A 15,269-nucleotide genomic window follows, 5' to 3' on the forward strand; every position below is an offset into this window, starting at 1 on the left:
TAGCAATGCCCTAGCTGACCTAGGAGCTAGTATTAATTTAATGCCTTATGCGGTTTTTGCAAAACTAGGGATAGAAGAACCAAAGCCCACCCGTATGAGCATTCAGTTAGCTGACCGATCCATTAAATACCCTCAAGGCATTGTTGAAAACATGCTCGTCAAAATTGAAAAGTTTGTTTCCCAGTAGATTTTGTGATTCTAGACATGGAGGAAGACAGAAGTGTACCTCTAATTTTAGGAAGACCCTTTTTAGCCACCGCAAAGGCTATCATTAATGTTTGCACCGGCAAACTCACTCTCAAGGTCAATGATGAGGCAATCACTTTTGACATAGGAAAATCTATGCAATATCCGCAACAGCACGATGACACGTTATATTGTGTTGACATCATAGACTCCATCGTGAGTTGCTATATGCGAGATTCCTCCATCAATACTCCTTTAGAAACACAAGTCATAGATAAAACTTTCAACAAACCCATTTTAGAAAACGAAAATCTCAACAATAACTACGAAGAGTCAGAAATAATATACGAAATCATTGAAAACAATGAAAAGTCAAAACCATCAATCGAAGAACCACCAGCCTTAGAATTAAATGAACTACCAAAACATCTCGAATACGCCTTTCTAGAAAAAGATTCTTAACTCCCAGTAATTATTTCATCTCACCTTTCTAAAGAAGAGAAAGACAAACTTCTTAAGGTTCTTAAAAACCATAAGAAGGCCATCGCATGGAAGATCATGGATATCAAGGGCATCAGTCCCTCCTTTTGTACTCACAAAATCCTCATGGAGGAAGAATACAAACCCGTAGTCCAACATCAAATACGTCTCAATCCCAACATGCAAGATGTGGTGAAGAAGGAAGTAATCAAACTGCTTGATGCCGGATTAATCTACCCAGTCTCATATTCACCTTGGGTTAGTCCCGTTCAAGTTGTACCCAAGAAGGGAGGAATGACAGTCGTGTTGAAGGAGAAGGACGAATTAATACCAATGAGAACCATCACAAGCTGGCGAGTTTGCATTGACTATCGGAAGCTTAATGACGCCACAAGAAAAGATCATTTTCCACTCCCTTTCATAGACCAAATGCTTGAGCGATTATCTGGAAAAATGCTCTACTGTTTTCTTGATGGATTTTTTGGATACTTTCTGATTCCCATTGCTCCTGAGGATAAGGAGAAAACTACTTTTACATGTCCATACGGAACCTTCGCCTACTGAAGAATGCCATTTGGACTATGTAATGCTCCATCCACCTTCCAGCGTTGCATGGTGGCCATCTTTCACGAAATGATCGAAAACTCTATGGAAGTTTTCATGGACGACTTCTCAGTCTTTGGAAACTCTTTCGATCACTGTCTGAAAAAACTAGACAAAATGTTAGCTAGGTGTGAAGAAGTAAATCTTGTGCTCAACTGGGAAAAATGCCACTTTATGGTAAAAGAAGGCATTGTTCTAGGTCACAAGATTTCTCAAAACGGACTAGAAGTTGATAGGGCCAAAATAGAAACCATATCCAAACTTTCGCCACCAACTTCAATCAAAGCCATTAGGAGTTTTTTAGGTCACGCAGGTTTCTACCACCGCTTCATAAAAGACTTCTCAAAAATCTCAAGACCTATGACCAAACTTCTGGAAAAAGACGCACCATTCGTCTTCTCTGAGGAATGTATTAAATCAGTCAATACATTAAAAAACAAACTCGTAAATGCACCAATCATGACCACACCCGATTGGACCCTTCCATTCGAAATCATGTGCGATGCAAGTGACTTTGCAGTTGGAGCCGTACTCGGCCAACGCAAAGAAAAACATTTTTACTCAATTTACTATGCAAGTAAGACTCTTAATGATGCACAAGAAAACTACACCACAACAGAAAAATAGTTACTAGCAGTAGTATTTGCCTTCGAAAAATTTAGATCATACCTAGTTCTTTCCAAAACCATAGTTTACACCGACCAAGCCGTCATACGATACCTCTTCAACAAGCAGGATGCCAAACCCAGACTTATCAGATGGATTCTACTACTCCAAGAATTTGACATTGAAGTCAAGGACAAAAAGGGAGCAGAAAATGTCGTCGCAGACCACCTTTCGCGCTTAGAATGTCCAACTCCTGACAAATTTCACAAAGAAATAATTTCCTACATGAAATTCTCATGCGCATTCAAGCAGTCATAGAAGAGAAAGACGAAAGTCCTTGGTATGCCGACTTCGCAAATTACTTAGCCTGTAGAATCCGTAGAAAAGGACTTACCCACCAACAGCGGAAGAAATTCTTCTCCAATCTTTAGTTTTACTTCTGGGAAGATCCATACGTATTTAGGATAGGTGCGGATCAAGTCATTCGGAGGTGCGTAGCAAGCAAGGAGGCCTTAGACATTCTCAAACACTGTCATGAAGGACCGACAGGCGGACACCATGGTACCGCCACCACGGTCAGGAAAGTGTTTGAATGCAGGATTTTTGGCCCACTATATACAAAGATACACATACTTTGATCCAAGCATGCGATTCTTGTCAAAGAGCCGGGAACATCTCATCAAAAAATGAGATGCAAAAGGGCATTCAAATTTGTGAAATCTTTGATGTATGGGGAATATATTTCATGGGCCCATTTCCCAACTCATTCGGAAATAAATACATCCTTGTAGCAGTCGACTACGTGTCTAAATGGGTGGAAGCACAAGCTCTTTCCACTAACGATGCTCGAGTAGTTGTACGATTTCTAAAAAAATTATTTTCAAGATTCGGTACTCCGAAAGCCCTAATCAGCGATAGAGGTACCCACTTCTGTAACACTCTGATGGACAAGGTCTTAGAACGGTATGGGGTCCATCACCGACTGACAACACCATATCACCCTCAGACTACTGGGCTGGTAGAAGTCTCGAATCGAGGAATTAAGAGAATTTTGGAAAGAAGTGTGGGGATGAATCTCAAAAATTGGGCAGAACAGTTAGATGACGCATTGTGGGCCCTCAGGACGGCCTATAAAACTCCCATAGGAACGACACCCTTCAAGCTCGTTTACGGGAAGGCATATCATCTACCAGTAGAGTTAAAACACAAAGCCTACTGGGCCCTTAGAGTAGTGAATTTTGATCTAACGTCCGCTGGAGCAAACAGGGAAGATCAAATTCGTGAGCTCGAGGAACTAAGAACACTGGCCTATGAAAATTCCTGGTCCTACAAAGAAAAGTCTAAACGCATACACGACACTCATTTAAAAGGAAACAAAAAATTTCAAACTAGCGACCGTGTACTGTTATATAACGCTCGTTTACGTCTTTTCCCAGGAAAACTGAAATCTCGGTGGACAGGTCCATACATAGTTGAATCAGTTTTTGACTATGGAACAATCAAAATTTCAAATCCAAATGGCCAGAAGTTCAAAGTAAATGGACATCGATTAAAACCATACATCGACGGTCCACTAAAAGAAGTTTTGGAGGTATTAACCCTCCAAACTTTTTAAATAAGAAATTAAAAAAAAACAAGGTCTGGTCTAGACCTTCACTAGGCCTTGTAAAAAAAATAAATAAATAATAATAATTTTTGACAATCACGGGGGCGTGCCTTCAAAAGCAAGGTCCCGTGCCTAAAAATGCGGGCCGACATCTACGCTGCAAAAATCTCAGTCAGACTAGTTTGTAACAGAATTGTCAGAGTAAAAACACGGGGGTGTGTTTCTAACAACACGGTGTCGTGCTCGGTTTTCTGTTTGGTTATAAAAGGCACCTTGTGTCATTGCGTTTCTTGCACAAACCAAAACCAAAACCAAAACCAAAAACCTCTGAGAATTCAGCATGCCAACTGAGATGAGTGAAGCAATCCACGTTTCCCGACATCCGAGAAACGACGCCCGCCATGTTTCAAAAACTGAGCTTCTCTTGAAACTCCAAGAACTCGTGAAAGAACTCAACGAAATGAACCTCCTTGCTGAGATGCGTCTTGTGCAACTCACCGAATCAGTGGAAAACATGAAAATGGAACTCCGAGACATCAATGAACAACTCCGGTTTCAAGTTCTCGGTTTCACGTATTTTCCACCACCAGGACCATTCGGAGGAGGAGAGCCTTTCGGGGAACTCTAGGAAACTTAATTTTCTGTTTTTATGTATAAACAAGTGCATTTAGCACAATGTGTTAAAACCCGATTAATTTTATTTTCTTAGGAAACCCGGGCTTATCCCGTAACTTTTCTAGGACTTTTATTTTAATGAAAATTAATTTTTAGATGACCAAACTTCCAAATTATCACAATAAACGTCATTCTAAAAATTACGGATCTTGAATCGTATTGAAAATAAAAAGGAAATTCACTGAGACAAAAAGCACGGGCCGTGCTTTCCTAAGCACGAGGCCATGGTCACCCCAGAATCGTCAGCATGATACGCGCTGACTTCGTACAATTTTCTGACTCAGAAACATTTATTCCTCTAGCAGCACGGGGCAGTGTTTTTAAAGACACGGGGCCGTGTTCAACTTTCCAGTCTCTATATAATTCATGCACAAGTTCACTATTCCATTCACACCAAACACAAATTACCTAAATGGAAGGAAAACGGGTTGAATGGAAGCCAGTGAAAAAGGGGAAACAACATGAATCCTCCTTCCTTGAGGAGCAAATCATGAGACTCCAATGCATCGTAAGAGATCAAGATGAGAGCAATATGCAAAACGAGGCTCGAGTAATCGAGTTAATCAACAAAGTCGACCTGCTTAGGTTCGAAAACTTCCATGTTGTGGATGGCCACCACAAAGTTGTGACTTCCAAACTTAACTTTCTCAACCGATAAATCGTTACACTCAACAAAAAGCTTGACAAACTTTTGGAAGCCAAACGAGCACTACCACACATCCAGGACTTGTTCGGAAGTGGGGGCCGTTGAAGTTCTAACTTTGTTTCGTGTTGAAATTGTTTCCGCTAGTACTATGTGTTAGGATCCGAGGAACATTGTTGTACTTTTCATTTCGTCTATCTTTAATTATGTCTATCTTTAATTATGTCTTTAATTTATGTTTTAATGAAATTTAGGATTTTTAAATACCATGTTAAAATAACCAGAAAATAAAAACCAGATAACCAGTTCGACAAATAAACAGAATTTAAAACAACACTGACTGCACTAAGCAGCATGGTACCGTGCTTTTAATAGCACGGGGCCGTGTTTTTGGTCACAGGGCAGTTACGAGTTTTAATTTAATAAAATAACTTTCTCCAACCACCAACCCTAATAATCGCTGCGTTCTGAACCGGAAAACCGCCGACTATCCAACATTTTGCTAATTTCTTCATCAAATCTTCGATTCTAAACCTAAGGTATGTTAATTTAACAATTGCATTGTTCAAATTCGTCATTTTAGGTTTAGATTAACCTTAAAATCGCTCAAATCGACCAAATTGGGTCAAAAACCCGAAAAGGATATGGGTTATTTTGCTTGCATATGATGAAAAGATTGTTTAATGTTTGATGGTTAGGGTTTAATTGAAAGAAACAAATTCGAGTTTTGGGTATTAGCATAAATACCCGACACACCATTAAACCTAATTTATATAACCGGTTGGAAACGAGGGTTCGAGTCTGTGAAAGTTAGTAATCAATATTAGAAACACGAGCCGTGCCCAAAACAAAACGAGTCAACCAAAAGTCAAACATCAAAGGAAACTGGACCAGAGGAACCAGCACGGGGTCGTGCTTCTGAAAGCACGCCGGCGTGCTTTGCTCTTTGTTTCAGCAAAATTGCAAATTTTTCACGAATTTGGGCTAATTTGAGTGTAAATTGCAGATGGCCGAGTATGGGGACGAAGTTCATGCATATCTAGTCTTCTGAAACCGCAAGACAAAGGACAGACAAGCAAAAACGAGATTAACTTATCTAAACAACGGTACCCCGAAGCCAATTTCCATGCGTGTGAAGAAACTCTGAGACACGTCAACCAATGGGATCGTTATCAGAACATTGTGAAGGGACCTTGGAGACGGGTTTTGGGCCAAACGGGGGAATCAGTAATGGAACTTACAAAGGAATTCCTGGCCTCGTTCAATATAAAGAAGAAAAAGTTTGACATGTGGGATAACGCGTCAATCGAATTCCGATGTGGGGGTGTATGGCATAAAACTTCTGTCACCCAACTAGGAGTTGATTTGGGAATTTACACGACCGAGGAAACTGACTCAGACATCTGGTACGAGGCTAAAACAACATTTACAGATGAAGGTGATGATGATGAAGCTGAAGCAGGTGCCATAAGGGAAGAAGCTTGGGAGCAGTTGAGTTATGGAACAGCAAAATATAGACCGAGCGTCTCAAAAAGCATAGCACTTCGTGACCCACTCATGAGGTACATCCACCGTTTGCTGAGTCACACCGTCACAGCTCGAGGACAGAGTGAAGGGGTTGTCAACCTGAGGGATATTTGGGCATTGTACTGCATGAAAAACGAACTACCATGCAATATCACTATGCTATTTTGCAAACTTTTCATGACAAATGCTACAGCCCGAGGAAACACACCGATCTTCGGTGGTCCCTAGATCCACAACCTCTACAAGGCTTATGGTGCAGACACAGAAGGAACTCCAAGCCCAAACCCGATAGCTCTCAACCTTGATTACTGTGAAAGCATGCAAATGATTCAGCAAAGAGCCCTAGTGTGTGGAGATTTTGTGATAAGAACAACGAAGTTTGGGACCCAGAAGACCCGGCAGAGATGATGATACAGGATGTGCATGAGAGACGACAATCACCACCCAGACAGCACCGCCGCCGAACTTACCATCAGAGTGGAGGCCCATCTTCATCAGGGGCCGGTCCCAGTTCTCATCTAACACTACCACCTCATTTGATAGGATTACAGAGCAGATGGCTGCCTCAGATGCACAGCGAGCAGCCGAATATGCAGAGACGAGGCGAGAGATTGATCGTTTAGACTATCGCATGGACAGGAAGTGGGGACCATTTGACCCGGACACGGGTAACTGATGACTGGAGGCACTGGTAGGTCGGACACGGGCATGGGATGGTAGTATTTCATGAACTTATGATGTGTGTTTTTAAACAATTTACTTTCCGTCGTACTTGTTTGTTTATTTTTATGTTGGTTTGGATATCTTTATGGCCGTGGGTGCCAAAGACATTATGTTAGGTACTAATTTAGCCCGATAGGGCAAGGGATGGATGATTCCATACCCAGTTTTCAGCAGTTTATGCTTGGTTGTTTGTGGATGTTTGCAGTTTTATATTATACAGGTACAAAAACAGGAAAACGGATGAAAAACAGGGGACGCTCTGTCGAAATTTCGTTAATCCATAGGGAAGTAACTCTCCATTTTTACCCATAATACTCAATTAGAATTTTTATATTTCCATGAATCTTGTCACATTGAGGACAATGTGAGATTCAAGTGTGGGGAGGGGAATTACTTGACCAATTGTTTGTCCAACTAATTATAAAAATTCTCTAAAACAACAAATATTTTTGCAGCAAACAAAGATTATTCTAAACCTAAAAAGAAAACCAAGAAAATTTTTTGCAAATAACCAATCATAAAGTGAAATATTAGAAAGAAGTTTTGTAATATTGAGAATAAATTTATGCAAAATATGACGTTAATACTCAATTCCTCCGTTACTGTGAGATAAACCTCATGCCATATAAATATTTTTTCGAAAGCTTTGAGGGAGTCATATGTTTCGTGTGATTTAGAACTTGTCGCAATTATTCATTTCAAAGACCACACGAAGCGTTGTATAAGGAGGAAGGTAATATTGACACAATTCCATCAAACCCATTACCAAGTTACAAACCCAAAAACCTTAACAAAAAACCCGATCACTCTATCCATTTTCACCGGTAAAATACAACACTGGTCTTTTACCGGCAGACCCTAAAGAACTGGAAATGCATTCTTTCGATTTCAAATTCCTTTGCTGCATACACGTCACAAAACCTAGGTTGCCTCCAGGACTTAGGGAGAGGATCTTTCTCTTTAGCAATGAGGTGAGGAAAAAGTAGCGCCAAGACGAACAAAGGCCACCATTCTGTGGAATTTCCAAAAACGCAATGAAGAGAAGAGCAAAAAGATATGAACGATGCTTAGGTTGCGGAAACTGGTCCCACGAAGGAAGATGTAGAAAAAGTCAAACTCAGTCTCAGCATGAATATACCGAACTAATGAGGATGGGGGCTATTAGGCTCAAAGCCGAACGATCCGTTAGAGTTGGAAGTTATATCAGAACAGGATTGAGGAAGAACTAATCCACATCCTCGATGAAACTAGTCTTGACGATCTGACCTTAAAAGAGTCATTAGGTATCTAAATATATATATATATATATATATAACTCGGAGAAAAGGAGTTAACCATTGAAGACATCTTAAGACTCCCTATAGTCAGTAGGAAGTTGTATTTACCATCTTCATTAACCCTTGAACCACCACAAAATACCAAATCCCTACTCACACAAAGCCAAACCCTTTTACCTTCTGATCTATGCAATCCTTCAAAAGGTGGAGATTTGAACTTGTTACAAGCTTATTTATCACGAGTTGCATTTTGACTAAGAGTGTTCACATACATACATCACAGGTATGATCAGATATAAAAACCGAGTGTGAGTAAACATTGTGAGAACGTGACGTTTTGCATAAACGGAAGCTCACAAAAACAAAAGTTCATTCTTAATTATCACTAAAAATTTGGTTATTTTGTTTCATCTTCTTGGAAGCTAATTTAAGGGATGGTTATAATCTAAGCTTGTTATTTTTAGAGGATATTTATAAGAAGATTGCTTAAGGACAAGCAATATTCGAGTGTGGGGATGTTTGATGTATATAAAAATATACATATTTCCGGCATCAAATAATCTCTGAAAACTGCAATTTCTGTCAAATAACATAGCATAAAAGACTACTTATCATAATAAAACATAATTTCAGGTGAAACCAAGCCCCAAACGAAGAAACAAGCAAAAAGACGAAGAAAAATAGAAGAAAACACAAGAAAACAAAGAAACACGCCCCCATCTTCTAACACAAGAAAAGACAAAATCTGGAAGCAAAAGCACGGGGTCGTGCTCATCATGCACGGGGCCGTGGACGGGAATACAGAAAAGACAAAGAAGAATTGAGCACATGTAACTAAAAAGCACGGGGCCGTGCCTACCAACCATGGGGCCGTTGCCACCTCACAGAAAAGACAAAACAAATCTGGCACATGTCATAAAAATGCACGGGGGCGTGCTCATCAAGCACGGGGCCGTGCCTCACTATCCAGATTGCCTATAAATAGTGGCTCATGTTGCACTCATTTGGTGTGCCTTGAAAAGATTTCTATCCGATTTTCTCTTATAAAAACACACACTAACACTCACTTTGGAGATTTAGTGAAGAGTTTGAAGGCTTGGAGATCATCACCATCAATCATCATCATCAACAATCATTACCATCATTAAGAAGAAGGATTCATCTACATTTGGTTAGATTGTTCCAAGTTTAATCATGTATTTGTTACTATCAATCATCTTAATGTTTATCATCACACTCATTATGAGCTAAACTCCTTTTACCATCTAAAATCTATGAAGAAGCTTTGTTTTACTTGATAATTAATCAAGACATGTGATGTAGTCTAGTAAAGTACATGGTTATATTACAATTATCTTTTGATGAGAAATGTTTCACCATCTTAAATCACTAATTCAAAGTTGGTGGTTGTCAATTCCATTGGCAATCGTTCATGATCGATTCATTTTCTTGAAAGATAGAAATACTTTGATACATTATCGAAACATGGATCCTTATATTGTACTTAGAAATGATGAGATATAAGTTATGATGTATTTTTCTAAACCTTGGTAATCCGAAAATGGCTTTGCTTAGGATATCAAATTAGTTAAAGAAATCATATGTTAACGGAATGTGTAATTATAACCTACATAAATCAACCAAGGGGAGGTTGTGTGATGAACTACAATCACCCGAAGTTGTTAGAATTGGTATTTGAGAAATCGAAGTCAATCCTAATGTTTCTACTTTACGAAACTACTTGCCAAATTAAATTGACATCATTGAGATGGTATGACATTAGGAAATGGTGGACTTTAAAATGCGCATGCTATCTCCTTAGTGCCAAAGATGCTCACTTAAGGTTTAAGGAGCCATCTATCATATATTGCTATGACAAGTTTATCACATGTCCAAATATTAATTATCAATGTTAAAATGGAGTGGATTCTTGATCTTAGATGGTAACCTTCGCATAATTGAAAAACTCGTTTAGAATCTCTTATCTTGGTCACCTATATATTATATATAAGTATTTATATTTTATAAGAAGTTTGAAGAAAATTAACCCCAAAATGATTAAAACCTCCGATTAAAGTAAAACAACGATTTATTATTAGAAACATTTGTGTCCACGGATCGATACTTGGTTCTTACCAATACTATTCTACATATACGATAGGTACACTTGCCTATTTTGTGTGTGTTTAGTCTTTGTAGAAATCACTTTTATAAATTTAAAACACGATCTTGTGCAAAAGCAAATAATTTTATCCTTTCTTATTTAATCGCACGCGCAGCACACATCACTGAGCCTAAAAAGTTTGATACCAAATATTACAAAAAACCATGAGATAATCAAACAAAATATAGAATCCATAATATTAATACCAAATAATCAAAAAACGACATTATGTAATCCAAGTATCCGACAATAACGCTCAAGTTAATTCGATAACAAACGTTGAGCCAAAACACATCAAAATGGTATAATACGACAATATGTTTGTGGAAGTTAAACTAAAACGTAATGTCGGTTAAATAAGTGGGTCGAGTCGGTTATGGCAGGTTTGGAATTATTATTAACCAAAACGACTCGTTTTTGGCAGTTTTGAAAATTCATTAAACCAACCCACCAGTTATGTTAGTTATCGGTTTAAATCGGTTTTGTTATGATTCAGTTAATGGTTATGGGGTTTAAGTTGCTCACCCTAAGTGTTAGTATAGAATGCTCTTATCAATCACAGTCACTACTAGATCAACTGCGAACACTAATGACCTAAATGTGCTGCAAATATCCAAATTCCATTGCTAGTGATGGTTACAAGGGGATGGAATGCAATAGTTAGCCGTTAATATCTCACTCTGATTATAGGGGTGCGTTGGATACCCTGCATAGTTCTCTTCCTGATCTTGATCTTGGCGGTTTCTACTTTAAAGACACCGCCCCTCCTAAAGCCTAGAAAATTTTGGTGAATGCCTTATATGGTGAAATCGTCAAGACAGTTGAAGAGAAGTTCGCTTTGTCCCCACGGCAGCGAGCCATGTTTGAGTGTTTACGTGCCCCTCACGCTCAGGATTTCCTGTCAGTTGTTCCCATTGAAGGTTTAGGGCAATGTATGTCGGCAGTGGAATATCGGGCCATCCTCAAATACCGGTTGATGGTACCACCCTTTTCCCGGTGGATGACCCGTGTCCCGTATGCCGAAAGGCTTGTTTGGATTCTTTTGGGGAGCATGCAGTCCATTGCAAAGAATTACCGGGCTTTAAATATCGACATGATCTAGTTCGAGATGTGCTTTACGACGTCCTTAAGCGGGCCAGGATCTCGGCAAAAAAGGAAGCCCCGGTGAACTTCTTAACCGACCCTTTAGATGGGAGATCAACCCTTCGACCCTCTGACATTCTTGTTTTTGGATGGGAAAAGGGAAGCACGCGTGCGTTGATTTGACAGGTGTGTCCCCCCTCGTTGGGCTACGGGACCACGGGTTTTGTGGTGGGTCATGCGATAAACAAGGTAGAGGCGGGTAAAGTAGCTAAGCACGAGAAAGCTTGCCTTGAGAATCAGCACGTGTTCGTACCGTTTGCTTTTGACACCTTTGGCACTCTCGGCCCTGACGCGGTTCAGTTCCTTAAGCGGGTTCAGCAGGTGGTCAGCAGTAACTCCGCCCATGCTAAAGGGAACGTTGTGTTTAGTAGGGTAGGGTTTGCTATTCAGAAGGGGGTAGCGGCGCAACTTGTTGCCCGTCTATCTGCTGTTAGTCTGTAATTGTCCCGGTCTAAAAGTTTATCGACTGGTTAGTTATATTAAAAACATATTTCTTCTATCATATTGGAGGTATTCAGTGAGTAGAGAAATATATTATTTTATAAATAACCAACAGTTTTAAATTTCTCATATATGTACATATGATTGTATGCGTATATGTTTAACGTATGATTGTATGTGACTATGTGTATATGTTTAACGCATGTGTATATATTAAACATGACTCTCCAAAGAACATGAATTACTACAAATAGAAATATAGATTAATCTCTCACCACGGAGTTGGTAATTACCGATCGGACGGATCTTCAAGAATTAATGTACATCAACTGATGAGATCTAAATCACACTCTTTAAAAATCCCGAAACAAAGACAGATATATCCAAAGAGTGAAACTTTATGAGGCTTCTATCAAATTCAAGAGATATAATTAGTAGTTTGTAAACCACAAATACATTAAACATATCAATCACCAAATGTCCAAATCAAACACCCGCTAAATTCAAACCTTATTATTAATTTTCTTTAAATATTCATAGACGTATGGAGTACAATCATGATAAATTAAGTAGATTATTGTATATCATATTCGGTACAAACGTATGGAGTCCTCCTTTTGTTAGTACTCTACTTATGATGGCCACCATGTGGCCAGCATTTCCAGCAGCCCACCACTGCTACTAGTAGTAGAGTATCCTGGCTTTTCAGTTTTAACATCCGCATCGCCTGTAAAGACATGATGTACACAAGAAATTATATAACGATTAAATATTGCGGTCACTAATTAATAAGATCGTATGACATATGATGCCATGTACCTTTTGCCTCGTGACTTTGGGTATGGGTGGTCGTATCATGATGAGTTCTCGCAGCAGAAGATATTAGGATAAGTGCAAAGAGAACAGCCAACAAGAAATTAGTAAGCTCTTTGCACTTCATTTCCTCCAAATGTGTGTTTAGATGATTTGGGTATACTTAATTTATAAAGAGACGTGGAAGACAAATTGTATGACTTTTTACTTAATGTTTTCAATATCGGACCACTGCTGCTGTCATAATCTCATATTGTATACTTAATTCAATGGTTTTGGCAATTAAACATAAGTATATATGTATGGTAATAGTCTCATGTACCGTTTCAAACATTGACTAAAACCAAGTAAATAAAAACATAGGATTTAGAATATACTAAAAAATAAGGCTGAAAAAATTATGAAAAACAACAAATAATTACAAACAAGTACCAATAAAATCATGTTAGAAAATGATATATATATATATATATATATATATATATATATATATATATATATATATATATATATAAACTAATTATATCTTCTTGCACAAACGTAAGTATTTCATGTTTAGGATCATTAAAAAAGAAGGATTTTCAGTTGCGATTCCAAGTGGTTCAAGTAGTGTCGGGTTCACTTGTTTGGCGCTGCTCAAGCATAACTCGCAGGTTTATCAACCCATACGGTTCAATAGATGCTAAGTTGGAGCAGAGGGTGGCCTGGTTTTAAAAATCATGAATTTTGCTATTGATTAGAATTTGAATTCAAATAATATGTGTTAAAACTAATATTTATAAAAGGATAATCAAATCGAGAGCTAAGTTATCATACACAGTCTCCTAAATCTATGAATGGTACAAAGACACAATGAATCGCAAAATATAACACAGTGATAAGCAGATTAAACGAGCCAACATGCAAAATGCAAACCCGTTGCCACCCCCCGTCTACGCCAATGGTAGATTAAGTGCTACATCAGAACGCCCTTTGCTAATCCTACACTTTTTAAGATCATGGCCGGGGCCTACAGTATCTCACGTTTACACGCCCCGACATCAGTTATCTGTCCAACAATATGCATGCATATCCATGCTCCAATGACTACGCATTGGGATGCTCAAAAACACATAATACATTACCTTAAAGGTACAACACGATTGTGTCTTACAATTGGCAAATCGGTTAACCCATATCTCCTCGCATACACTGATGCCGACTATGCGGGCTACCTGGATACCCGACATTTAACATCGGAGTATTATATTTACTATGGACCCAATCTTATCTCATGGTCTTTCAAACGACAACAAACAATCTCAAGATCAAAAACTGAAGTACAAAAACATAGGAGTAACCAACCGTTTTTGCTGAAATATGTTGGCTTCATAATCTTCTTCTAGAACTACATATTCCCTATCTCGGGCCACTCTTGTGTATTGTGATAACGTTAGTGCTATATATCTCTAGGATTCCAGTTCAACATCAGTGGACGGAACACATTAACCTTGACATCTAATGTGCCCAAATTTATACACATTTGTTACCTCATTATACACACTTTTGGTGGGAATTTAATGGAAAATATATACTTATATATTGAATTGTGAATTTCCAGGGTTTGTTGGCGAATTATGGAATTTCGGGAGGGCTAGTGAAGGAAATTGAAAAAATATGAGAAGGCATGATCATGTCTTTCAAATGACATGATCTGTTATTACTTTCTTGGCAAACCAGCTACTACCCTTTTCTCTAAAAGAAGTCGTGTTCCATATTCAGCATTACGCCAGTTGCATAATACTCCTTGAACATGAGATATTACAGTACCGAGGAGACAAAAGACCAATCAGATGCTTAGATCTAGATTTTTTTTCTTGAGCATGACCATGTCTCTCTACAAACATGAGCGTGTCTCCCTTTTTTACAATATAAAGAGGTCGTTCATAGAACAGATGAGGAGTCCAGAAGAGTTTAACCCACTGTTTCTAACTCTCTAAAATAATTGGTGACTTCATCTCATATGCAAGCATCTTGTTAGGCTTCCACCATCCTCAAGATCCTTCATTCCAATCTTCAATCATATGTTAACGGAATGTGTAATTATAACCTACATAAATCAACCAAGGGGAGGTTGTGTGATGAACTACAATCACCCGAAGTTGTTAGAATTGGTATTTGAGAAATCGAAGTCAATCCTAATTTTTATACTTTACGAAACTACTTGCCAAATTAATTGACATCATTGAGATGGTATGACATTAGGAAATGGTGGACTTTAAAATACGCATGCTATCTCCTTAGTGCCAAAGATGCTCACTTAAGGTTTAAGGAGCCATCTATCATATATTGCTATGGCAAGTTTATCACATGTCCAAATATTAATTATCAATGTTAAAATGG

At 38.6% G+C, this 15,269-nt stretch overlaps 1 protein-coding gene across 1 annotated transcript; it reads left to right on the top strand.

Annotated features, from left to right (window-relative positions):
- The first annotated feature begins 11,420 nt into the window (after window positions 1–11,420).
- Window positions 11,421–11,756, top strand: LOC143617132 (uncharacterized). Its single transcript, XM_077089786.1, has one exon. It carries the CDS (start codon window positions 11,421–11,423, stop codon window positions 11,754–11,756), a length of 336 nt encoding a protein of 111 aa, XP_076945901.1.
- The last annotated feature ends 3,513 nt before the right edge of the window (window positions 11,757–15,269 follow it).

Source organism: Bidens hawaiensis, unplaced genomic scaffold, assembly GCF_021521415.1.
Source record: "Bidens hawaiensis isolate Kalapana, Puna unplaced genomic scaffold, B.hawaiensis_p1.1 tig00052351_1, whole genome shotgun sequence".
Lineage (NCBI taxonomy): Eukaryota > Viridiplantae > Streptophyta > Magnoliopsida > Asterales > Asteraceae > Bidens > Bidens hawaiensis.